The sequence below is a fragment of the Littorina saxatilis genome, linkage group LG5, assembly GCF_037325665.1.
Source record: "Littorina saxatilis isolate snail1 linkage group LG5, US_GU_Lsax_2.0, whole genome shotgun sequence".
Taxonomy (NCBI): domain Eukaryota; kingdom Metazoa; phylum Mollusca; class Gastropoda; order Littorinimorpha; family Littorinidae; genus Littorina; species Littorina saxatilis.
This window is the reverse complement of record NC_090249.1, coordinates 51,118,593-51,145,692: the sequence shown is the minus strand read 5'-3', so window position 1 is coordinate 51,145,692 and position 27,100 is coordinate 51,118,593. Positions and strand designations below refer to the sequence as shown.

Genomic DNA, 27,100 nt, shown 5'->3' with positions numbered 1-27,100 from the left:
TTGATTGATGGATGGATGGATTCATGGAGGGAGGGAGGGATGGATGGAGGGAGGGAGGGAGGGAGGGAGGGATGAACGGATGGATGGATGGATGAAGGGAGGGGTGGATAGAGAGAGGGATGGATGGATGGATGGATAGATTGATGGATCCCCAGAGAGATGGATGGATGTCCAGAGGGATGGATGGAGCGATGGAAGATTACCTGACTGGCTAGTTGGCTAGCTGGCTGGATGGCTGGCTGATTTATTGATACATTGACTGAGTAATTGATTTTGCAGTGGACAGAAGGCTGCCATTCTACGTCGTCGTGTTAGTGCTGTGTACGAACAGTGTGACCGCCTCCCGTGTGGTTTCCAGCAACACTACTCACAGCACTCATGACAATATTACAAAGGGAGGTAAGTCTGTCTGTCTCTGCCTTCCTGCCTGTCTGTCTTTTTTCTGTCTCTATCCGTCTAGTCTCTTCGTTCCGTCTCTCTTCCGTCCGGCTCTCTTACTCTCTCAATGCATGGTTTCTTTCGCTGTCCTCTTAATTGGTATCAACATTTGAATAATGAGCGTGATGTTTTTCTTTAAAATACGCATCACTCATTGAAGCATTAGAATACGGAATGACCTATCATCTGTCACTGACAGTATGTCCAATAGACCCATTAAGACCCAATCAATCTAATAGACCCATAAAGACCCAACCGATCCAATAGACCCATTAAGACCCAATAGATCCAATATACACATTAAGACCCAATAGACCCATTAAGACCCAATCGATCCAATAGACCCAGTAAGACCCAATCGATCCAATAGACCCATTAAGACCCAATCGATCCAATAGACCCATTAAGACCCAGTAAGACCCATTCAGATCCAATAGACCCATTAAGACCCATTAAGACCGAATATACACATTAAGACCCAATAGACCCATTAAGACACAATCGATCCAATAGACCCATTAAGACCCAATAGATTCATTAAGACCCAATAGATCCAATTGACACATTAAGCATCGGGTGCACTTATTTTAAAGAAGATTCATATTGCTTTTATGATCTGTTTTGTGTTGTTACTAACTTAATCGCTGCTTTGGGCAAATTACCTTTCTGTCTTACTGTTACTTCTGTCTGTCTGTTTGTCTGTCTGTCTGTCACTGACCTTAACTTCCTACCTTTAGTCTAGTCACGGGAGCATATCTAGTCTTTCGGATGAGACGAAAAACCGAGGCCCCTTCGTGTACACTACATTGGGGTGTGCACGTTAAAGATCCCACGATTGACAAAAGGGTCTTTCCTGGCAAAATTGTATAGGCATAGATAAAAATGTCCACCAAAATACCCGTGTGACTTGGAATAATAGGCCGTGAAAAGTAGGATATGCGCCGAAATGGCTGCGATCTGCTGGCCGATGTGAATGCGTGATGTATTGTGTAAAAAAAAATTCCATCTCACACGGCATAAATAAATCCCTGCGCCTTGAATATGTGCGCGATATAAATTGCATAAAATTAAAATTAAAAAAATGAAAAATAAATCCCTGCGCTTAGAACTGTACCCACGGAATACGCGCGATATAAGCCTCATATTGATTGATTGATTGATGTATCCATAGGTCAGTCGATAAAAGTATCGTACTCCTTTATTCTTACGGTAGCATTTAAAAGTAGGATACTTCGATCGAACGGCTCCTGCGGTCTAGTTACCACTTGTTACCGTTGTAGGCAGCAGAACTGCAAGGGAAGTTACTTATGTCTGCCTTAGATGACCTTCCGCTTACTGGCGTACTGCATTGCCTCCCTTTAATCAGAGGACGGTTGCCAAAGGAGGCTTTGAAAATCTGGTGCAGTCTTTGTGTGTATGGTTCTGTCATTTTAACTATACTGAGACACACACAAAAAACTACGATTTACATCGTGACTAACCGCAAGCGAATGGATATATGTGTACACAGTACGGGTCTCAAGTTTTTTTTATGGGATTTATTTTATTTCTCCAGGAACTTCACACATTTATTTGTCCCACTAAAAGCAAGGGTATTCACTCTTTCACAATTCATACAAACCCGAACATCGTCTAATCTATGTTTGCATTTTGTGGCAGATTCCGGCGTGTCGTGCACCAAGATCGGCCGCCGCTGTCTGACCGGCATAGACTGCGTGGACAAGGAGTGCGTCTGTCCGCCCGGCCAGAAGGGCAACGGGGAAATAGAATGCGTGGACAACGGTAAGGGTCAAATCTGGTCGCAGTACCTCAAAGCTATCGTTGATCCCGGGTTTTCAGTAACAGTAGTCTTCCCTCCCTCAGTTACTCTAATTTAAAACGGCTCTGTTTTGAGTGGGCATTTCGGACTGTATTTCGCATTGTGACTCCTTTTTGCGCCAGTCATAATTTTCGTCCTACCTTTCGCCCCTGAGGTACAGATCTAGAGGTACAGATTTGAAATTGAGCCGAGAGCTACAGGGTTTGTTTTGGGTGTTGAATAAAATTAGTGTTGGAGCATTCTATTTTCAAATCTATGCTGTGTTAGGTAGTCTTTTCACACGGTGATATTCTCTAACGGCCAGTGTGTTTCTTTATAATGCGAAGCGTTTTAGCCCTGTATGGCACGGAATTTACATACGTTTGCTAGACTATAGGTTTGACTTCCTCTACCCAACGGTTTTAATCTGCTTTGGCGAATGGATATCTTTAAAAACTAAATAAAGTATGATGACGAAGGGAAGTCATGACTCCTGACAGAGGAGAGCTGGGCGAAGCAAACCGCTCGCTGATTAAAATTCATTTAAACAATGGTATCGTTTCAGAGCAGTTTTGAACAAATCATTGCAGATGTTTCAAAATTACAGTAGCCTACAGCGAATGTCCCTTGTTATCCTTTTTAAGGTTCATATCGTCAGAAAACTTTCCAAAATGGCGCCTTAGTTGTACTATATTTAAGCCTTTCTGAGCAGTCTTTGAATCTCTGATGGCGCAGTACGTTGGATTTTCGGGGTAGATGTAGAGGTTACATGCCGAGTCTCAGTGATTATCAAAAATAATGGTCGAAGTTAGCGGATCATGAAAAATGCGAGCTTCAGCGAGCTTTTTCATGACCGCGAACTGAGACCATTATTTTTAATAATCACTGAGACGAGGTATGTAACCTCTTTATTCCTCCTTTCTTCAGTTATTCAAAGAAAAGAGGAATTTTTGTGCGAAAGTTTGATCGAATCCAAATCACTCAACCAGTCTACCTGCGCTGGCGATTGAATAATGCGCGGTTGTATAGTTCAGGGAAAATCAATCAAATCTGTTGACACTTCTTGTCAGTTTCCCTGTTTTGGACTAAAATCAAGTACACAGTTATGTTGTTATTCTGCTGTGCCGGTAAAGGCAGATAGTGTGTGTTCTGGTCATGTTTTGGTATCGTTTAGGAAATGTTCTTTCTTCGAATGGGACAAGCAGACGAACTTTTGCACCCGTGTTCCAACGTTAAAAACTGTATGAAGTTCCGTTTTCTGGGGCAAAATAGTGTATGAAACCGCTGTATGTTCTTTAAATTGATGCGATGTGTGCATTTGGTTGCGTGTGATCTGTTTATAAAATGAAATATTGTCGAAAACTAACCGTCGGATTGCAGTCTCTTGTCCAAGCAACTCAGTTCAGAAAATTTGGAAGGGGAACTACTCTTGTCGTACGAGAGTTACTTGCCTTGGGAGTTTGCGTGCACTCATAAGAGATCTAAAGCGAGTTTCTCTGCACTGATCGTTAGATTTGGATTTAGAAAACAACCAAACTCATAGATTGTATATGGAGATTAATGTGTTCAAGCCTGTAGTTGCCAGTTTAAATGCAGTATGTTTGTATTGTTTGGTCTAGAGATGTATATTTCGTACATTGGAGCGTTCGGAACTTTTCAATCGCTAAAGTAGTTCCCTCAAAGTCTAACTCATCAACCTGTGAGCTATCGAGGATTCAGGCCCGTTGTTGGGTAAGTGATTTTGGTTGTTGGGTAAGTTACCGAAAAATAACTAGCCCTACAAGTTTACAGAGAGAAAGAAGCAGAGGGGGGAATAAGGTTGGTTACTACTGTGTTCTAGATGATCAAACGTGTAGCAATTAAGACCTGTATGTGTACGTGTAGATATTGCGTCACCCGTGACTCACTTTTTTCTCCAATGTTCCAAATGCATACGCTGTTTTGCTCCCACCAAGACTGCAGATCTTGGCAAACGCGTGACATAAAACTAAACTTGATGACGTTACTCGTACACGTGCTGAAAAGTGCCACATCTAGATCTTGCTAATGTTTTTGTATCGTCTCTTCAGCAGCTAGGTTTCACGGTCTTCAGAGTCGGGTATGTCCCTGACTTTGATATTAAATAAAACGTTTCGTTTTGTTTAGTCGTGAATTTTCACTGGTCTGTGTCGAATGTCCTCGGAATTTACATATGAAAAATAAACTTTGATCAAATTCAAGTCAAGTTTGTATTCCCCACCTGCGAAAGAGGTAGGTCGGTCGTGAGAAATGAGACGGACACGATTTCCCTTTTTAGCCACATTGCAATAGACAAAGGCACCAGTACAAAAACACACAAAGAAATCCAGTTAAAAGTACATTAGAAACCAAAGAACAGAGATAGATGAACACACTTAGTTAAAAAAAAAAGAATGAATGTGTTTATATTTATTCGATACAATCGCATGCGAAGTAAACGGTCTTTTTTCTAAATGTGTCCGTCTCAAAAACATTAATTACAAATCTGTTCAGTTTGAATGGCTGTCAAAAGGTTTGGACGTAAAATGCTTTTAATAAGTAGGAATTTCCATCAAATCACGACATGAAATGGTTTTGAAAGGCTAACTACGGCTTATTCTACTTGCGCTTGGTCATTTTGTCACTCGGGCAAGGTGTCCGTCTCATTTTTTCTCACGACCGCCCTGCAGACAAATCGTCTGTTATAACCGCCATACACAGCAAATTGTCATGATGCGACCAATTTTACACTTCCTATCCGTTGTCAGGCAGATGATCAACTGGCTGACTAAAGAATTTTTCGGCATGTGTTCATTTCAGAACACGTTATTTACTGTCTGTCTCTGAAAATCTTGAATTCTCACGACCGCCCGGCACTACTAGATTGACGGTCATTTCTTACCAAATTTTAAGCAGATTCATGTGTAAAATAACAACATTCAATGACTGTGTCTGATCAATGCCCGTGTTTTTTTCAATCCTTGAATGCACGGCATTGTGAATGTTGTGGTCAAGTGAGAGTTTTATAGACATCGCCGTACGTTTTTCAACACTTTGATGACGTCAGACAGCAGATTGAAAACGTTCCAACTTGGAAAGACAGCCAGTCACGATCATATAGGACCGATCTTTTATGAAATTTTACATGAGAGTTCCTGGGAATGATATCCCCAGATACTTTTTTCATTTTTTCGATAAATGTCTTTGATGACGTCATATCCGGCTTTTTGTAAAAGTTGAGGCGGCACTGTCACACCCTCATTTTTCAATCAAATTGATAGAAATTTGGGCCAAGCAATCTTCGACGAAGGTCGGACTTTGGTATTGCATTTTAGCTTGGAGGCTTAAAAATTGATTAATGACTTTGGTCATTAAAAATCTGAAAATTGTAATTAAAATAATTTTTTTATAAAATGATCCTAAATTACGTTTATCTTATTCTTCATCATTTTCTGATTCCAAAAACATATAAATATGTTATATTTGGATTAAAAACAAGCTCTGAAAATTAAAAATATAAAAATTATGATTAAAATAAAATTTACGAAATCAAGTTAAAAACACTTTCATCTTATTTCTTGTCGGTTCCTGATTCCAAAAACATATAGATACTAGATGATTACCCGCTTCGTCGGGTGAATCGCGAGACGGAGTATGCAGCGTTGCGGTTCGCACCTGCTTCGCCGGAATGATCGCGAGACGGAGTATGCAGGCGTGGCGGTTCGCCGGCTTAGCCAGCTTAGAGCACGTGTTGACGTGATTGACGCCACACGAAGGAAGGAAGATAAACGCGCAAAACACTGGAGAAGATAAGGAAGAGTTACTGGAAATGGATCTACAGAAAAACCAAAATCGGTTCACCGCGCCGCGCTTAGAGCACGTGTTGAAAATTTTCATCGACCAGATTGTGTCCGGGGTCTACCTGAATATGCCCACCAAATTTGAAGCAGATCCATCGAGAACTTTGGCCGTGCATCGCGAAGTGACAGACAGACAGACAGACAGACAGACAGACAGACAGACAGACACACACACACAAGCCCTATATAGATATAGATGATATGTTTGGATTAAAAACACGCTCAGAAAGTTAAAATGAAGCGTACAGAAAAGCGTGCTATGTAGCACAGCGCAACCACTACCGCACTAAACAGGCTCGTTAATTTCACTGCCTTTTGCACGAGCGGTGGACTACGGTCATTGTGAAATAATGCAGTGCGTTCAGTTTCATTCTGTGAGTTCCACAGCTTGACTAAATGTAGTAATTTCGCCTTACGCGACTTGTTTTAACTTTCCAAATGCCAAACTTTAGGGCAGTGTTTTTGACTCACCTATGTAATGGTGAGTATTAGGATTCACATGTGTCCATCCCCAAGTACGTAGACAAAAAACCTTAACGTTGGGGTTATCTCTGATGTTTTTCAAGCTAGACCTCTAAAACTGTGCACACTTTTAGGGTGTAATGATCTCATCTTGCTCTAAGTAGGGCCAACACTCTCGATGGTCTGCATCTCCTCAACTTGGATTTAAAAAAAAAGATCAAAGTGTGCGCTGATGTTCAAGTGGAAATGGCAAGACTCAGAATCAGAGAACAGCTCTTGGTTGTTGTTAACCACCTTTTCACCATTGGCTAAGGTTACCTCTTCGTCTCTGATTCTTGTGCCAATTAAGGTTCAGTCTGCAGTGGGCTGGGACAGCGTCCAGGTACTATGCCACAGTTCAGCCTGTAGTAGATATACTGACACAGCGTCCAATTACTATGCCACAGTTCAGTCTGTAGTGGATATGCTGGGATAGCGTCCAGGTACTATGTCACAGTTCAGTTTGTAGTGGATATACTGGGACTGCGTCCAGGTACTATGCCACAGTTCAGTCTGTAGTGGATATACTAGGACTGCGTTAAGGTACTCTGCCACAGTCTTTGAGGACATCTTTTCTGTTTTTGTGATAGTTGGGGCGGAACTGTCAAGTAATCTTTGACTCAGTCGGGACTTTGATATTGCATTAGAGCTATGTAGCTTGAAAATAAGCGAATAAGTTCGCTCATTAAATTGTCATCAATAACAAATATTTCATTACAGATTCAAACATTACTGCATTGTACTTCTTATCTTTTTCTGATTTAAAATATATATACATATGTAATGTTTACTTTAAAAACGCGTTCAGAATTAAAGAAAACAGGTGGAGTATGCTTCGCGGAGACGAGTGTGACCCGTGACGGTTTTCGGGTATGGTTAACCAAGACTATCTGAATTTAGTCTCGCCGATGACTGTTTTTTTGAGTTTATCCTTCAATTTGATGCCTATAGATTGACTACAGGTTTATATATCGCTTCACGCGACTTGTTTTACATTTCGTCAAGTTATGTAAGTTCAGAATTGTATTATTAAATTTGTTACATAACATTCTAAAAATTGCAAATAATAATAACACTTTTGATTACAGATTCAAAAGTCATTGTATTGTATCCTTTCGATTTCCTGGATCCCAATGTATAAACAGATATGTCATGCTTAGTGTGAAAATCTGCTCAAATGAGAAAAATCGCCTTTTTTGTTCATATGCATCGCAGAGGCAACCCGTCTCGGTCTTCTGCTTTCGGCTAGCCAAATCTCACTAGCATTGTTAATGACTCGTCCCTGGTTCCAATGTTGATCTTTTAGTTTCAAATCAACTTAATGTTTTATTATCGCTTCACATGACTTGTTCGGTATTTTTTTCGCTGTCATGATGTCACCATTTAGAGGGTAGGGTTACATTTTCAGGTATTTATTTCTAAGAATATGCAACTTTTTTTCCAAGATCGTTTTATTTTCATTGGTCAATGATTCTACTTAAAAAAAAAAAAGAGAAATGGAGTGCAATTAACATTGTTACTTTTTGAAGGTATGCTCATGACGTGCATCACAGCGAAATAGCAGTTCAGAAGAACGGAATTCCCATAATTAGTCCTTATTTGCTGCTTTTTTCACTGAGCTCGGAAATGATATTTTGCTTGCATTGTTATTGCTTAATTTATTAAAGCCTCTGGACAATATTCTTTGAATAAATGGTTATCCAATTCTGTTTAAGTCTATCCCTTTGTTTGATAGAGTACTGTAACAAGATATCACATTATGTCGACAAGAATGCGTCTGCATACAAGTTTTTGTCTTGATTCCATCCAGGAGGATGTAAGGCTTTAATAAAAACATTATTTCAAAGGTCTCTGTCAAGATTGATTTTGTTGAAAAAAAAGGAAGTCTGTGATTGAAGATTGTGAAACCTGCCTACTGCTATCCGAGACCGATGCAAGTTTGTTTTCTTTCTTTGGACGTAGATACGTATGACTCAATTAAGATATGTGTCAGAGCTGAGTTGCTCAAGGCTGGAGTCTACCCCTGTGAACAGGAATAACAATGAAAATAGGTCACTCGCCCAACTGACGTGTCCTAAAGAAAAAAGATAGACAGAATGTACACAGAAATTGTTGATATCAGGACTGGTATTACATCTCAAAACTCGTATTTTTACATTTAGTCAAGTTTTGACTAAATGTTTTAACATAGAGGGGGAATCGAGACGAGGGCCGTGGTGTATGTGTGTCTCTCTGTGTGTGTGTGTGTGTGTGTGTGTGTGTGTGTGTGTGTCTGTGTGTCTGTGTGTGTCTGTGTGTGTGTGTGTGTGTAGAGCGACTCAGAGTAAACTACTGGACCGATCTTTATGAAATTTTACATGAGAGTTCCTGGGTATGATATCCCCAGATCTGTGTGTGTGTGTATGTGTGTGTGTATGTGTGTGTGTGTGTGTGTCTGTGTGTCTGTGTGTCTGTGTGTGTCTGTGTGTGTGTGTGTGTGTAGAGCGACTCAGAGTAAACTACTGGACCGATCTTTATGAAATTTTACATGAGAGTTCCTGGGTATGATATCCCCAGATCTGTTTTACATTTTTTGGATAAATGTCTTTGATGACGTCATATCCGGCATTTTGTAAAAGTTGAGGCGGCACTGTCACACCCTCATTTTTAATCAAATTGATTGAAATTTTGGCCAAGCAATCTTCGACGAAGGCCAGACTTTGGTATTGCATTTCAGCACGGAGGCTTCAAAATTAATTAGTGACTTTGGTCATTACAAACCTGAAAATTGTAATTAAAATTTTTTTTTATAAAACGATCCAAAATTACGTTCATCTTATTCTTCATCATTTTCTGATTCCAAAAACATATAAATATGTTATATTTGGATTAAAAACAAGCTCTGAAAATTAAAAATATAAACATTATGATTGAAATAAAATTTCCGAAATCGATTTAAAAACAGTTTCATCTTATTCCTTGTCGGTTCCTGATTCCAAAAACATATAGATATGATATGTTTGGATTAAAAACACGCTCAGAAAGTTAAAACGAAGAGAGGTACAAAAAAGCATGCTATGCAGCACAGCGCAACCACTACCGCGCTAAACAGGCTCGTTAATTTCACTGCCATTTGCACATTGTGAAAAAATGCAGTGCGTTCAGTTTCATTCTGTGAGTTCCACAGCGTGACTAAATGTAGTAATTTCGCCTTACGCGACTTGTTTTGTTTTGTTTTTACATTTAGTCAAGTTTTGACTAAATGTTTTAACATAGAGGGGGAATCGAGACGAGGGTCGTGGTGTGTGTGTGTGTGTGTGTGTGTGTGTGTGTGTGTGTGTGTGTGTGTGTGTGTGTGTGTATGTGTGTGTGTGTGTGTGTGTGCGTGTGTGTGTGTGTGTGTGTGTGTGTGTGTGTGTGTAGAGCGATTCAGACTAAACTACTGGACCGATCTTTATGAAATTTGACACGAGAGTTCCTGGGAATTATATCCCTGAACTTTTTTTTAATTTTTATGATAAATACTTTTGATGACGTCATATCCGGCTTTTTGTAAAAGTTGAGGCGGCACTGTCACACCCTCATTTTTCAATCAAATTGATTGACATTTTGGCCAAGCAATCTTCGACGAAGGCCGGACTTTCGTATTGCATTTCAGCTTGGTGACTTAAAAAATAATTAATGAATTTGGTCATTAAAAATCGGAAACTTGTCATTAAATTTTTTTTAAACGATCCGAAAACAATTTCATCTTATTCTTTGTCATTTTCTGATTCCAAAAACATATACATATGTTATATTTGGATTACAAACAAGCTCTGAAAATTAAAAATATGACAATTATGATTAAAATAAATTGTCCGAAATCGATTTAGAAACAATTTCATCTTATTTCTTGTCGGTCCCTGATTCCAAAAACATATAGATATGATATGTTTAAATTAAAAACTCAGTACGATAAAAAGAATAGAGATACAGAAAAGCGTGTTATCCTGCTCAGCGCAACCCTTACCGCACTATTCTGGCTTGTCGATTTCACTGCCTTTGCCACGAGCGGTGGACTGACGAAACTACGAGTATGCGGTCTTCGTGAAAAAATGCATTGCGTTCAGTTTCATTCTGTGAGTTCGACAGCTTGACTAAATGTTGTTATTTCGCCTTACGCCACTTATTTATTTTCTCTAAGACTGATTTGTTCAGTGGTGATTCTTGTGCAAAAGTCAAATACTCAATATTTAAGTTTCATACATTACCTTATATATAAGGTCTTGATGCCTCCTTTTCGTTTTGTTTCTCTCCTTACCAATCCTTGCACTTACACAAAAAATAACGTTTAAAAAGTTAATGTTACTGTATTGACATTTTCTCAGGGATAGGCCATAAGTTTGTTTGTTTTTTCCAAGTGATATGGGGTAGGGTTAGTAGATGCAACACAGTTCAAAATTTAGCACGTTAATTGTTAAGGGGTGTTCATATGGTCAAACTGTGGTTAAAGGGATACAATACCTTCGATGTAACATGTTAAGATTTTTTATCACTTTTACATGTTTAATAATCATGTTTGTTTGTGTTGAAAAATGTGTGTCATGCATGAAATTTAGTTTCAAAAGTTGGGACAAAGTGATTGTTTTCCATCAGTAAAGTTACAATGTTTTGTGTTCTACAATTTTTCCTCTTCATCGTGTGGGATTATTTGACAGTCGATTAGTTTACATGTCCACAGAAGAATCTTAAAAATGTCATAAGTTGCGGGGTGGGTTTTTTCTCCGGAAAAGTCTGATCCCAATATTCAAATTTCAGTCGTTATTTCAGAAAGAAACACGTTCAGTCCTATGTTGTGTGTTACGTCTGGTCTCAGCACTCCTTGAACTCACAGAAAGTTTCACTTGAAAAAAAAGTGTATCACTTTTCTCAGAGGTAGACTCGATCCTCCTAAGCCTTTCTGTGTAAAAGGGAGCTAAAGGAGGGAGATTCGCAATACCTTGTTTTTACGTGGAGCACCGTTTTTACCCCACTGTTTGGGCAGCCATTCGTCGATTTCGGTGTAGGCTTTGATCTCATACTGGTTATGTGACTGTAACTTTGTGTCCTTGCTTCATTACAATAAATATGTTTTTTGCAGAAAACTTTCTGTGTACGGTGTCTGCCGATCCACATCTCCATAGTTACGGCCTATCCCGCACTGATGTCGACCTGCCCTGCCGTTATCGTCTCACCAGGTAAGTGCTACCTTACACCTTCCGCTTGCCTGCGTGTATCTGAGGTGGACCATTTCTGCATTCCTTTATTATCTTTTTGTATGTTCAGGTTCGTCACAGAACACACTCTTTTCGTATGTTCTTGTTCGTCACAGAATACACTCTTTTCATATGTTCAGGTTCGTCACAGAACACACTCTTTTTGTATGCTCAGATTCGTCACAGAACACACTCTTTTCATATGTTCAGGTTCGTCACAGAACACACTCTTTTCGTATGTTCAGGATTGTCACAGACCACACTTTTTTCGTATGTTCAGGATTGTCACAGACCACACGCTTTTCGTATATTCAGGATCGTCACAGACCAAACTCTTCTCGTATGTTCAGATTCGTCATAGAACACACTCTTTCCATATGTTCAACCAGACTCGTCACAGAACACACTCTTTCCGCATGTTCAACCAGACTCGTCACAGAACACACTCTTTTCATATGTTCAACCAGATTCGTCATGGAACACACTCTGTCCATATGTTCAACCAGATTCGTCACAGAACACACTCTTTCCGCATGTTCAATCAGATTCGTCACAGAACACACTCTTACCGCATGTTCAACCAGATTCGTCATAGAACACACTCTTTCCGCATGTTCAACCAGATTCGTCACAGAACACACTCTTACCGCATGTTCAACCAGATTCGTCACAGAACACACACTTTTCATGTGATCTGACACGAAAAATTTGACTTTTTTTTTAGGAAGCCAATGAATGATACCACTCAACAGCGTGCACTATTTTTTCCGCGCTTTGGCGTCTGCGTTTGTCTTTCTTGTCATGGATTCCTTTAGCTTTATTTCTTCCTATGTTCAGGTACTTGACAGAACACCGAACGGCGGCCACGTCTGAATCGCGTTGCACGGTGGAGGTGTACGTGACCAACGAGCTCAACATGGGTCAGTACTACGTGCGGAGTGTCAGCATCTCGCTGAGCGCCCAGGACAGCGGTGAGCAGGTCCATCACGAGTTTGAGGTCCGCAAGTTCGGCGTCAGCGAGGACCAGATCTTCAACGTGAGTCGCTTCTTTCTGAGGATCCTCCGAAAGCAGCGTATGGCTGCCTAAATGAAAACGGTCATACACGTAAAAGCCGTGGGAGTTTCAGCCCATGAACGAAACAAACTTCTTTCTGATAAACTGGATGCGTATTCAAGACAATTAGACTAATTAGCATACGACAAGCGCCTCTGGGTTTGATAGATAGCTATCTGTTGCATATATTTGGTCGAGGTTGGTTGGTTGGTTATTATTTTTTACATTTAGTCAAGTTTTGACTAAATGTTTTAACATAGAGGGGGAATCGAGACGAGGGTCGTGGTGTATGTGTGTGTGTGTGTGTGTGTGTGTGTGTGTGTGTGTGTGTGTGTGTGTGTGTGTGTGTGTGTGTGTGTGTCTGTCTGTGTGTGTGTGTGTGTGTCTGTGTGTGTCTTTGCGTGTGTGTGTGTAGAGCGATTCAGAGTAAACTACTGGACCGATCTTTATAAAATTTTACATGAGAGTTCCTGGGTATGATATCCCCAGATCTGTTTTTCAATTTTTGGATAAATGTCTTTTATGACGTCATATCCGGCTTTTTTGTAAAAGTTGAGGCGGCACTGTCACACCCTCATTTTTCAATCAAATTGATTGAAATTTTGGTCAAGCAATCTTCGACGAAGGCCGGATTTCCGTATTGCATTTCAGCATGGAGGCTTCAAAATTAATTAATGACTTTGGTCATTAAAAATCTGAAAATTGTAATTAAAACTATTTTTTTATAAAACGATCCAAAATTACTTTTATTTTATTCTTCATCATGTTCTGATTCCAAAAACATATAAATATGTTATAGTCGGATTAAAAACAAGCTCTGAAAATTTAAAATTTAAAATATAAAAATTATGATTGTTGGTAGAGCACTGGACTTGTGATCGGAAGGTCGCAGGTTCGAATTCGGGCCGGGACGGACACGGGTCAACTTCATGTGCAGACCCAGAGACGGAAGCCATGTCCCACCCCCGTGTCATCACAATGGCACGTAAAAGACCTTGGTCATTCTGCCATAAGTGCAGGTGGCTGAATACACCTAAACACGCAGACACCTGGGTAGCGCGACTCCGTTGCTGCTAGCTTTCCACTGGGAGGAAGCGACCCGAATTTCCCAGCGATGGGACAATAAAGTAATGAAAATGAAAATGAAAATGAAAATCGTTTTAAAAACAATTTTATCTTATTCCTTGTCCTTGTCCTTATAGATATGATATGTTTGGATTAAAAACACGCTCAGAAAGTTATAACGAAGAGAGGTACAGTAAAGCGTGCTATGCAGCACAGCGCAACCGCTACCGCGATAAACAGGCTCGTCACTTTCACTGCCTTTTGCACTAGCGGCGGACAACGGTCATTGTGAAAAAATGCAGTGCGTTCAGTTTCATTCTGTGAGTTCCACAGCTTGACTAAATGTAGTAATTTCGCCTTACGCGACTTGTATCGTCTCTTCAGCTGGAATTGCTATTCGAGACTGATGCAAGTTTGTTTCTTTCCTCATATTTTTGTCGAGGGGGTTATCGTGAGCTTTTTGTTTCTCTGACCGATAGAATCACTATCGGAGACTTCTTCAATACGCCTCCAAGCCAAGAAAAAAGTATATTTCCAATTCCCCGACCGACCTTATTTTTTCCCTCCCGACCCAAACCGTTTTTCTAGACCCTTCACAATGAAATATATAACAAGTCGCGGAAGGCGAAATTACTACATTTAGTCAAGCTGTGGAACTCACAGAATGAAACTGAACGTAGTCCGCCGCTAGTGCAAAAGGCAGTGAAAGTGACGAGCCTGTTTGGCGCGGCAGCGGTTGCGCTGTGCTTCATAGCACGCTTTACTGTACCTCTCTTCGTTTTAACTTTCTGAGCGTGTTTTTAATCCAAACATATCATATCTATATGTTTTTGGAATCAGGAACCGACAAGGAATAAGATGAAATAGTTTTTGAAACGATTTCGGAAATTTAATTTTAATCATAATTTTTATATTTTTAATTTTCAGAGCTTGTTTTTAATCCAAATATAACATATTTATATGTTTTTGGAATCAGAAAATGACGAAGAATAAGATGAACGTAAATTTGGATCGTTTTATAAAAAAAAATTGTTTTTACAATTTTCAGATTTTTAATGACCAAAGTCATTAATTAATTTTTAAGCCACCAAGCTGAAATGCAATACCGAAGTCCGGCCTTTGTCGAAGATTGCTTGGCCAAAATTTCAATCAATTTGATTGAAAAATGAGGGTGTGACAGTGCCGCCTCAACTTTTACAAAAAGCCGGATATGACGTCATCAAAGAAATTTATCGAAAAACAGAAAAAAACGTCCGGGAATATCATTCCCAGGAACTCGCATGTCAAATTTCATAAAGATCGGTCCAGTAGTTTAGTCTGAATCGCTCTACACACACACACACACACACACCACGACCCTCGTCTCGATTCCCCCTCTATATTTGTTAAAACATTTAGTCAAAACTTGACTAAATGTAAAAATGACAATATTCGATTTTGTTGACGTTTTATTTTATTTTCCTCGTTTGTTTTTATTTTCACAAAGGCTCAGGTGTACACTAAGTCCAAATTGTCTCTGCTGTGTGTGTGTGTGTGTGTGTGTGTGTGTGTGTGTGTGCGTGCGTGCGTGCGTGCGTGCGTGCGTGTTTTATTCTATTATTTATTTTGATTTTGTTTTGTTTCGGGGAGGGGGGTCTTTTCGTTTTTGTTGAGTAATAAAAATACAGAGTCCGCAATTTAACCAAAACTGCGCTCAGATTACCGTAACCAGGTATTCGTCTTGCTCTTTGACCACAGTACCAGTCCAACGTCACGAGGACACAGTCAGTGTGGGGATCCGCAACACATGAGACCGTGAATGGGGTGGATGTATATCCCACCTTCGACGAGGAGAACAACTTCGCCGTGCTGTGGGTACCCGAGTGCGCCACCCGTATCAAGTACCGCGCCTACGACCGCTCCCAGCACAGACAGCATCAGCTACCTGGCATCTCTATCATGGCCCCACCCGACTCGAAAGTAAGTGGTGGCGGGTGGATTGTTTTGCTGATGAAAGTACTGTAGTGGCGATGGAATCTGAGAAACAAAGGGAAGTAAGCGCTCTCAATTCATTCGACATGTGCAACGAGAGTAAGTGAGAGTAATGCGGAACTAATCTTCTGGCCCCTGAGAGAATAAATAACATGCATATAAAGGAAAACTTTCATCCTCGTTTACATTTTTTAGCGGCAGTAGAAGTTTTGCTGGTGGAGTTTATGGTTCTGCTTCTGCATTCGTGAGCTGCAATAGACGATGCTCGGAAATAACTCTGTCGGGTTTGTATGGGTTCTGAAAGAGTGAATACCCTTGTTTTTTCCCGGACAAATAAATGTACACGTGCTTCTGTCCACGTGTTTAAGACACACACATCGTTAGTGATTGGCGCCTCTATTGTTCATCCCCGTAATAGCAAGGGTATTCACTCTTTCTGAACGCATACAAATTTTCGGAACTCGTCTTTTCGTGCACTCGTATTCTCGAATTGTTTTGTATGTATTTGGTCTTCTTTTCTTTTGTTTTGTCTTTGGAGACAGTGACAATGTGTGTGTGTGTGTGTGATGACTGTCTCTCTGCGGGTGTGTTGTTTTTCTCAAATTATGTTTTGTCTTTGCAGACAGTGGCAGTGTGAGTGTGATAAATGTGTGCAGTTTGCGTTATTTTTTTCTTTAATTATGTTTTGACTTTTGGGACAGTGACAGGGTGATTTTATAATGACGCTGTGTGTGTGTGTGTGTGTGTTTGTGTGTGTGTGTGCGTGCGTGCGTGTCTGCGTGTGTGTGTGTGTGTGTGTGCGTGCGTGCGTGTCTGCGTGTGTGTGTGTGTGAGTGCGTGCGTGCGTGCGTGTGTGTCTGTGTGTGTGTGCGTGTGCGTGTATGTGTGTGTGTGCAGTTTTTGCCGACCTTCGGCAACTACCCGCACTCACTGTGCGGCACGTTTACTGACAACGAGACTCTGTACGCCGACAGAGCTACTGGGCTGGGTCTCTTCAACAAAGACCTGGGAGTGATCTACGATATACTGACAGAGAAGGCTTCTCAGAAGTAAAATACAAACAGCACACATAAATTATAGACGCAGACACACACATATACACACGCATGCACGCATTCACACATACCTGCATACGCAAGCACACACTCCCCCCCCCCCCCACACACACACACATGAACGCGCAGGCATACACACACTCATACTCACACACACACACACACACACACACACACACACACACACACACACACACACACACTGTCTCTCACACAAACAAATGACAACAACGACACGGAACAAAACAAAACAAAGCAAACACATAACTCAACGCACAAAACAGAATTTAAGACATATTGTTTGCACCATCGGCAGTGACAATCCCGCAAGACAGAACTGTGAGACCGCCATGGACACCTTTGAGACTTCTGCCGACAAGACACGGGACCTGAACGCTTGTGGAGACATTCTCATCAGAGTGAGATCCCTTCCTTTGTGTATGATATGTGTGTGTGTGTGTGTGTGTGTGTGTGTGTGTGTGTGTGTGTGTGTGTGTGTGTGTGTGTGTGTGTGTGTGTGTGTGTGTGTGTGTGTGTGTGTGTGTGTGTGTGTGTGTGTGTGTGTGTGTCAGGGGCTCACATCCACATCGGACATACACGGATATTTTTTTCAAATGTCCTGTACTCTTTTCATGCAAGAGGACATATGGTCCTATTGTTTTTGTCACAAAGTGGTCATTGACCGATTATGCTTTTATTTGATCCGGACATTGTCAGTACTTTCCAATTTACAGTAGTTTGAGTTGCTATTTTATCGATGTTTTGCGAAGCGATGTGTCTCTCCAAGCAGACGAAACTTGGGGAGACTTTATGTGCTTTTTATAGAGAAGAGCTTCCAAGGGTCGCAACTCTGAATGCTCCAAGCCGGTTGACAGTTGCCTCCCTTCGCGGGTTTTTTTTCTCCCAAAAAAGCAACATGTCGCCGAAACGAAAATTGGTGCCAGAAAAAGGCCAGAAGCGTTTGTACTTCAAATCTCTGCCTTCATCAGCGGCTAGTACCACTGAAACTGAACTCCCTCCGGCCTCTGAGCAGCCAGAGCCAGATAAAACCATTGCTCAAGAAAACTATTGTATTTGTTCTGTTACCTTTGTAACAAGAAACTAGTCAAGTTTAATTAAATTTACGTTTTGTTGCACACAAAAAAAGTCCTATTGATTTATTTTTGTTCAAAACAAAATTAATGTCCTATCACTTTTGCATTGTCCAGGACATTTGTCCTATGCCACCTCTCATGGATGTGAGCCCCTGGTGTGTGTGTGTGTGTGTTTGTGATTTTTGATCTGTTTTTTTCGTGTGGGTGGGTGGAGGATTATGAGTGAGTGTGTGTGTGTGTGTGTGTGTGTGTGTGTGTGTGTGTGTGTGTGTGTGTGTGTGTGTGTGTGTGTGTGTGTGTGTGTGTGTGTGTGTGTGTGTGTGTGTGTGTGTGTGTGTGTGTGTGTGTAGAACATCCAATTATAGGTGAAGACAGTCTAAATAGTAGTTTGGGAGAACGGTTTATCCCAACAACAATGACATTTTTTACGGATTCCACATGGTCCATCACACAACATTCAGAAACAACTTTCAATAGAAGTCCCTTTTTTTCCGACAGAAAACAATCCCTGTCGGTATACCACTGTTTTTTTCTTAAATTTAAGGGGAGAGGTGGCACGAAAAATTTCTACTGGATGTTTGCACTTTTTCTTGCAATATTTGTACGTATTATCAAGCAAAAACACATAAAAAGACTCATTTGTGCAAAAAAATTGCCTGAGGGTCTTTTTATGGGTAAAAACGCTCGATTTTTGACAAAAAAACATGAAACGGTCTATTCAGCTCTAGCGTGATATTTTAGAAATTTCTCAAGCTAACAACCTCATATTTGTTGTTATGAACTCACAAGTAGCGTTTCTCAGTAGTTACAGAGCATTTTTGTGAGTATCAGCCTTAGTTTCCATAAAAAAAAAAAAATTGGCCGACATTATATTTTCGCATGAAAATGCTATGTCAGGCTTTTATTCTAATTCATAAAAAACAAAAAACATAATTTTTTTGAAAAAGCGCTCCTGTAACTACGGGGCGAATTCATTTACAATGATTGGGGTGAAAAAATTGGTAGTCTACCACAAGTAGATGAGAAGTGAAGACCTTCGTCGCGTGGTTACCGTCCTTGAAAATCATATTCTGAGAAAATGGTGATTGAAAGTTTGTGAAATGTTTCTGTAAAAAAGATGAAGACAGATGGCCAAATAAAGATGATATGAGTGCTCCTGTATTGTTCACGGACTTCTTGAAATGGTTCAGTTACTTATTCTCCCCCGTCTCCCATCAGTCCAGCTCCGTACACCTCCCCCTCCTGGTCTTCTTGCTGCTCCAGCTGGCGTTGACGACCCGCACATCTTGCCCTACGGGCTGCCACAGCGGCCACAGCTGTTGCTTTCTCTGCTTTCTGAATCCTAACCTTGTCTTTCTTGGCCAAAGCAGCCTCCATGAGATCAGTTATTGGCAAGCTCATGTGGTCCATGACCTGTGCCAGTGCAAAGTTGCCTCTGTTGAACTTCGCAACAGCCTCAGCGGTGGCTGCTTCCACCCGGCCTTTCCCAACAAAGATTTCTTTGGGGCAGTGTCCCCACATGACATTGTGCAGAGACTCGTTACTGTTCTGGGTTTTGCCATGGGCCACGCGCTTGAGAAGAATGGGATTGGTCATTCTTCTGTAGATGGGCAGAACAGCATGCGAGACTTCCCTGGACAAGGCGGTGCCGTTGTGCTCTGCGTGTGGAGGTGGTGGTTGCTCTTCTGCCCTGGCTCTTTGAAAAAAGCACCATGAGGCTGGCCCAGCTGGACATCTGTCATGGTGAGGGTCCTCGTCCGTTGAAGTTACATGGAAGAAAGTGGCCCAGATCGCCTGCTCCATGGCTCGCTGATCTTCAAGGTTGTTGAGGATCGCGCTACGGAAGTAGTTTTGCAAGCGTTGGCACTTTTCCTTTGTTAGTCGCCCCTCCCCTCTTCCACCAAGCCTTTCATCCTTTGCTGCCTTGCGGAGAGCTGTGCCCATTCTCTTGGGGAGGTGGTTGATACATTCCAGCTTGGTGATGGGACGTGTGGGACCGTAGGGCTGAGCTGCAGCCACAGCATTGAAAGCCGTAGAATCTCCGTCCGACAGCATAGTTCTGTACCTGAGGTTGTGACGCTCAACAGACCTGCAGCACAGTAAAAATCAGAAAACCCATTGTGTAGGCAAGCAAATTGTGCACCTCTACTTGCAGAACACAATTTATGAGTTCAGGATTTGCTTATAAAGTTATAAGGGGGTGTTGTGTTACAAAATATTTTCACAGTAGTATTGTTTTGTTCTTGTTTTGTTATAAAAGGCTATAAATGAACTTTGTTATTGTCACTAATTCATAATCGAATCTTCGTGCACTCTCTCTCTCTCTCTCTCTCTGTTCTGAACTTCAAAAATTAAAAGATAGGCTATGGTGGGGGTATACAGATTATATTCTTACCTTCCCCATAACTCCAACGCTGCATCCCTCTCCATAGACTTTGCAGATCCCTGGTGGTTGATGCTGCACTCAGCCCGGTGTTGCTGCTCCCATCGCAGTTGTTGGGCAGGGGTCATCTCCTCCAATTTCTCCTTATTCATGGCACATGTGTGGCAGTAGGTGGATTTTACAGAGAAGTCGAGCACCAACCCAGTGAGAACGTCAACCACCACTCCTACACCATAATGTGATGAAAAACCCCTTTTATGCCAGGTGCCATCAAAGGCAACATCTACCCAAAGAATACCGTCATCTTCTTCCCAGGCAGCGTCTTCATCCTCTTCGTCAAACTGGACATCTGCTCTACCTTGAGGAAAGGTCTGCCTGTATGCAACATTTACATGCTCAACAGTTTCCACCAGTGTGACATTTGTTACGGCCAAGATGCTGGCATTGACCTTTTTATCAATTCTTTGATATGAGCTTTTGTTCATCACGGGCATGCCAAACACTGTGCACAGCTTTTCCACACTTGAGTACCCACTGCCAATCTCATGCGAGTATAGGACAATCTGTTTGTTCACGTCAAAGGGAACATTCTTCATGTGGTTGCGGTTGCTCTCTCTAGGTGAAGAAAATTCTGACCGTCTGTACTGGCAGCTGTCACAGCAAAGTGCTAACTCTTGGGACAAGCCCATGGATTCTCCAACGCGTATCGTTAAATGTCCTGCTTCGCATTCCGGGCACTTCACATCCGATAATAGCGAGTTGAGCTGACCACACTCAACGATACACCATGTACGTTTCGGTTCAGCAGGCACATCGGCTGGCACTTGTGCGTTCTGCAAGTCATCGGCACCACTGAATCTTCTTAGCTTCTTCGCAGAGGCTGAAGCACCCTCTATTTCCTGCTGGTTGTCGTGTATATCGCACAACACTGGCCGAGGTTCGACTTGAAGTCGATGAGAAAAATGTGCATCACCTCCACCATCCAAAACGACACACTCCGCTGCGCCAACTTCGCGGGGCGCGTTTTCATCGCCCGTGGACTTTTCTTGTTCGGCTATTCGAGCTAATGCAAGCTGCTTCTTCCTCTTGCCCGATGCCTGCCCCACAAACCTCTTTCTATCGTTGAATTTTGCAGTGAACATTGCTGGCCGACTGATAGACGGTAGTGTAATTCGATCGACAAACCGATGTTGTGTTTACAGCGGATAAGGCTTGTTGCGCATGCGCCAGTAGCCATGGTAAGTTACAATGACCAACCAGAGAAGAGCTCTCATAGATCGACGGTCAATCTTGCAAATCCGGGAATTCCTGTCGCGGATAGTATGCTTGTGCTCTGACAGTTGAGCGAAAATAACGGGCTATTTTGGGGTATTGTTGACGTCACCAGCAAACGGGAATTCCCGATGGATCGTGTCGAGTGCAACGAGTTTGTCTTCTTGGAAGAAAAGTGGCTGTTTCAAGCCCTTGAAAACATCGATTTTTCAGCAAGTTTTCTGACTTTTATCACTCATGCATGTGCACTCACTTTGAAATTCATCACTTTATTGCAAAAAATACGATACAATTGACAAAATAAACATGACACAATGAATCTAGGGTGTTCAAAGTACCTAATATTGCAGGAAACCCAAAACACATTTTGGAAGGATTTTAGTAAAAAAATTCGTGCCACCTCTTCCCTTAACAATAGACGATGTTCGAAAATAACTCCGTCGGGTTTGTAGGCTTATGGGTTGTGAACGAATTGTTCATCTTTGAAACATTCAGGCTCATGACATTATAGGCCAATCACCACCGAGAGCCTGACTTCACACGATGTCGTGATTGGTCTATATTTTCACGTGCAAAAGCGTGCCTCGAGATCAGTGTTCATAGGTGTGCAATCCGCTTAAAATGTCATTGTGTTGAGATAAGCCGTTCCCCACAATAAATACTTAGACTGTCTTCTCCTATGATTAGATGTTCTATATGCAAACAGACACCGGGATTCTTCAATTACGATTGACACTGGTCGTCGTCTTCACATTGCAGAGAAAAGTGCGCAAGTGCACCGTGGACGACAAGGGCGTGCAACCCATCGAAGCCTTCATCTCGTGTCTCAAGTACAAGCAGTCAACAGCTTCCACATCTGACTGCTCGCTTCTTGTCGCCCTCATCAATGACTGCGACAAGCAGTGGAGAGGACCTCCTGTTGTCTGCCCCTAAGTCTTCCAAAGGATCCGGAGATCATTCTACGGAGGCCTATTAGCGCCAAAAGTGAAAATTGTGGATCATCTTCTTTTAGACCAGATTTTGTTTTAACTGCGTGGTTAAGGTCATTTATTAATCGATTAATGTTTAATTTGCCTAGGCAAAGTCGTTATATTTTTTATCTAAAAGGATAAGCTTTGGTGTGTTTTAGTTTAGTTTTTGTTATGGTTTGTTTGTGTTTTTAATGTTTTTTTAGAAAAGGGATATTGTTATGGTGTGTACAAAGGAACACCACCAGCCACAGTTTTGGACACAAAGCTAGTTGTCTTAGTTTTTCTGCTGTTTGCAGAGCCTTGGTTTTAATTGTTAGTTATTGATAATAATCAGTTGTGAGTTTAAGCTACTTGCTCCGTTGCCATTTCATTTCTGTTTTATTCTGTCTGTCTATTTGTTCTTCTTCTTTTACAGGTGTGACCTTCAGGTCACTAATTCGGTCATTACGAGGGCTTTTAATGTGTTGCTTGCAGCGCGGATAATCGACGGAGAGTGAGAAAACATGCACACACTGCTTCGATCTCCGATATACTTTTACGAACACGAGTAACTGTTGCAGATTTTGAGGGTGGTTTGTTTTGTTCTTGCTTGTTTTTTTGTGGCACTTTACTTAACATTCGGTAACATCAGATTTTGTCCTGGGTGACCTCTTTGGTTATAATTATCAAGAACTCAACGTTGTTTTAATTTTGCTGCCAAAATGTGTCCGAAATTTGCTGAGGTAAAGCGTGAGTAGTGGAAATCTGAATTATTTGCAAGAAAATAATGAGTAATAATGAAGATGAAAATTGCTGACGTTTTCAGTGTCACCAAGCAGCTGTGTATGGGCAATACATTTTTTCTGTCGATTTTTGACATCATTTCGCAGCAAGCAGACAACAGGGAATATACACAAGTCACAACTGGTTATCTGGTGGCAAACCGGTTAATTGAACATCATCCTCAATTTTCACGTTTTGCGCAAAAAAGTTTGCCTTGCTCTAGGAGTTTCTGATTCTGGCCGAATTACAAACCAAATCTGAAGTTCCCCTTTAAACGTCACTTGATAAGCAATATTCCAGTCAAATTCTAAATGATATTTAAATAAGGTCTGTAAGGTGGCTAATTTTCGGTATTTTGTTTTATTTATTCCTTTAACGAGAATGCCAAAACGACTCATGCACCATTGTTAGGGACAAGTGGGAACAGCAGGATAGTTTATATTTTGAATCTAGTCGTCGTTAATGATTACAAACGACAGCATGAACAACCTAGCAAAGAGTATTAACGAGAGTTTTGGCTTTGGGACTGACTCAACTGTAATATAATTATGTTAGTGTTGAAAAGACAGCAACGCCTAATTTACGTTTGTGAAAAGGAAAACGTGGAAGGCGAGAACAAACATTTTGTACTGCTGCAATAAAAAATCTCCCTGTTAAATAAAGTGACTAAAGCGGCGTTTTGTGTAGCTCACATTTTGCTTGGCTGGTTGATTGTATGGGGTGAGTAATTGGTGGGTTTGGTTATGGGTATTTACTGTCTCTCGTTACTTAAAAGTCGATGCAAAACAAATGTTAAATTGTTATTTATTTTGTGATGAGTATATATGTGAATAGTAGGACACGTGTTACTCAAGATTGCTCCGGATTAAATTATTCTTTGCCACTATGAAAACGGCAACACCACAAAATAAATGTCTAAAATAAACGCTTTCTTCGAAAACAGCAGTACATGCAATGATTCATGTTTTTACATGCACGTTTCATGCCAATCCACTTTTAGAGCGCGTAATATACGACGAGGGCACAAACACAAACATAGTGAAGCAGTGAAAACGTTTCAAATACGCGCCTTCGTGTGCTCAGTTTCAAAACAACTATATTTTATGTCCACGTGTTAGCAAAACAAGGCCTCTTGGCGGTCTCTTTATACTAACCTACTGATTTATGAAAACCCAGGTGCTATAGACTGAATGCAAATATCATATTGTGACTCACCTCTGTAAAAACCAGAAAGGAAACTTCAAGGGTGCACACACACACACACACACACACACACACACACACACACACACACACAAACACACACACACTCTCTCTCTCTCACACACACGCGCAACCGCACACACACACACACACACACACACACACACACACACACACACACACACACACACACACGCAAACAGAAGCACAGGCAAGTAGGCAGGCAGAAAGACAGACAGACCGACAAACAGACTGGACTGTCAATTTCAGCAAGTCGTACAGCATAACAATTTTTTTCTTGCATCCTAAGACTTTTGTTCGTTTCGAACAAAGCTCTAGCCATCACTTTCAATTTGGTTTAGTTTCAAATTAGCCGCAAATAAAGTGTACCCAAAAGAGCATGTTTACTGATAAAGAGCTCAAAGGGGAGGGCCACTTCGCGGATTTTATTGTTAGTTTCAGTTTGGACAGTTGGCCTACCATTCCGATGTGATGATTTATATTAAACAGTTTATTTGAGTGTATCAGACACATAAGCTGTCATTTGTAATTATCAGTAATATGAGCTCGTTCTTTCTTTCAAATTCAGATTAATAATAATAATTGTCAGAAAGTACTGGTGTCACATGACTGATGTGAACCAGTTGATTGGCTAATGGCGATGCGCTAAAACTGTTAGCGCACTCCTGGAGTGCGCTAACTTTTCCACAGAGCGTATTCTTCCGCCCTTTGCCTAAGCGAGACTGTGCTCTCATCCTCAGAATTAATTAATGACATGTAGCTTATATTCTCCACAATACCAAATGACCATAAATTCCCTGCTTCTCAATTAAAGCAGAAGTGGGTTTTTTTCTGACAGATTGCATGTGCCTGTGCCAGTGCCAGTGATCTAAAAATAGAAGCCGCTGTGTTTCATCTAATTTTCGCCGACTTGCATAGATTCTTCTCATATGCCGTGTTTGTGGCATGTAGCTTATCATCCACATTACCAAATGATGAGTTAGTATACAATTCCCAGCGGCTAACAGAAAACACAAGTGTTATTCCGATAACGTACCAGCTAGACCAGTTTGGAAGACTGACTCGATCGACTCTGTAGCAGACTACACAGAAATACGACTACATCAGTTCAGTAAATGAATGGTTTCCGAATTATTATTTCAAGGCAAGAACAATCGTAATCGAAAACGTGTAAGGTTCAGAACGTTCTTACCATATTATAAGACTCCAGCCTGCCTCATGCGGGCAGACTCAGTGCAGACTGCAGTGGTTCGATTGCACAGGGTAGCCTAGCAGACGACATTAACCCCGCTCAGCAAATTAACATGTTGGGCAAATGTGAACGAAAAAACGATGGGGATATAATACGTGTAGGGTTCAGAGCATTCTTACCGTTCATATTTAGTATCAGACTCCCCGATGAGTGAAGATACAACACGAGAAATATGCCACATTTGTTTTGAAAATGTGCGAACCGTCGAGTCCCGCTTCGAGTCAATTCAAGGGGAGTCACTCCGCACAGTCAATCCGTCGAAGCTCGACTGGAGGTTTCGAATCGCAAATAATGAAGAGCACAGTCCTTTCTCCGAGTTCAAATGAGGTCTCTCTGAAAGATCATCACTGTTCAGATTAACGCTACACTGGAATTTACCAACAGAAATGAAAATGCGTGTGACGAAAGCACGACACACTTGAGACACCCCACACAAAAGTAGATCTTTACTGTACACGACCTGACCACACAGTTATGCCTATTCAAATGCGCGTTGCAAAATGTGCGTTTGGAATCTTCTTTTTTCTATGGCGGTACTGACAATATCGTTATTGAAACAATCCCAGTGCACTAAGGGATTTATAGAGCAAATCTCGAAAATAATTATTGAACTCAGCGCTATGCGCTTCGTTCAATAATGAATTTTCTCGATTTGCTCTATAAATCCCTTAGTGCACTGGGATGTCTCAATAACTTAAATAATAATAATAATAATAATAATAATAATAATAATAATAATAATAATAAGGGTATTTATATGGCGAAAATCCTAATATAGTTCTAAGCACCTTTCAATCAATCTTCAATATAATAATCTTCATTACAGCAACAATTTACACTCAAAAAATCTTCAAATAAATATAAGATTGCAGATCTTAAAGTTTTAAACTGTTGTTTGGACACAACAGATATACATTGTCATGTACGATTCGATTACAAGCAATGAGGACCCACACAATTTCGGTCCGTGCAATCGACTCTTCCGTTTGAATTTACAGCAGTGACCTATTATGGTCAAATGTAATTTTGGAAATACACGGATAAGCATTGTGTTATTTTCAATGATAGCAGCGATGGTGACCAGTCTTATATTCCTAATTTTGTAGATCTGGACTTACCGGGCCTATCGGGCAAGTAAACAAAGGCACACACACAAAAAAACAATCAAAAAAGGTTCAGTAGCCTAA

At 41.1% G+C, this 27,100-nt stretch overlaps 2 protein-coding genes across 3 annotated transcripts in view; one reads left to right on the top strand and one right to left on the bottom strand.

The window, feature by feature from the left end:
* The window catches only part of LOC138967404 (uncharacterized), a 32,106-nt gene extending 7,994 nt beyond the window's left edge, over positions 1–24,112 (top strand). For both annotated transcript variants that reach the window (XM_070339944.1, XM_070339943.1), the window contains 8 exons: positions 280–399; positions 2,098–2,220; positions 11,696–11,792; positions 12,648–12,846; positions 15,667–15,888; positions 16,798–16,949; positions 17,272–17,374; positions 22,464–24,112. In XM_070339944.1, the coding sequence (XP_070196045.1) occupies positions 280–399; positions 2,098–2,220; positions 11,696–11,792; positions 12,648–12,846; positions 15,667–15,888; positions 16,798–16,949; positions 17,272–17,374; positions 22,464–22,637 (1,190 nt within the window). In that variant the 3' untranslated portion in view covers positions 22,638–24,112. The remainder of the gene's footprint in view (positions 1–279; positions 400–2,097; positions 2,221–11,695; positions 11,793–12,647; positions 12,847–15,666; positions 15,889–16,797; positions 16,950–17,271; positions 17,375–22,463) is intronic.
* On the bottom strand, positions 18,584–21,755 carry LOC138967402 (uncharacterized). Its single transcript, XM_070339941.1, has 2 exons — positions 20,445–21,755; positions 18,584–20,138 (listed from the first exon to the last, which is right to left on the bottom strand). The coding sequence occupies exons 1-2, from the start codon at positions 21,572–21,574 to the stop codon at positions 19,244–19,246; spliced, it is 2,025 nt and encodes a 674-aa protein (XP_070196042.1). The 5' UTR covers positions 21,575–21,755; the 3' UTR covers positions 18,584–19,243.
* Positions 24,113–27,100: the final 2,988 nt, after the last annotated feature.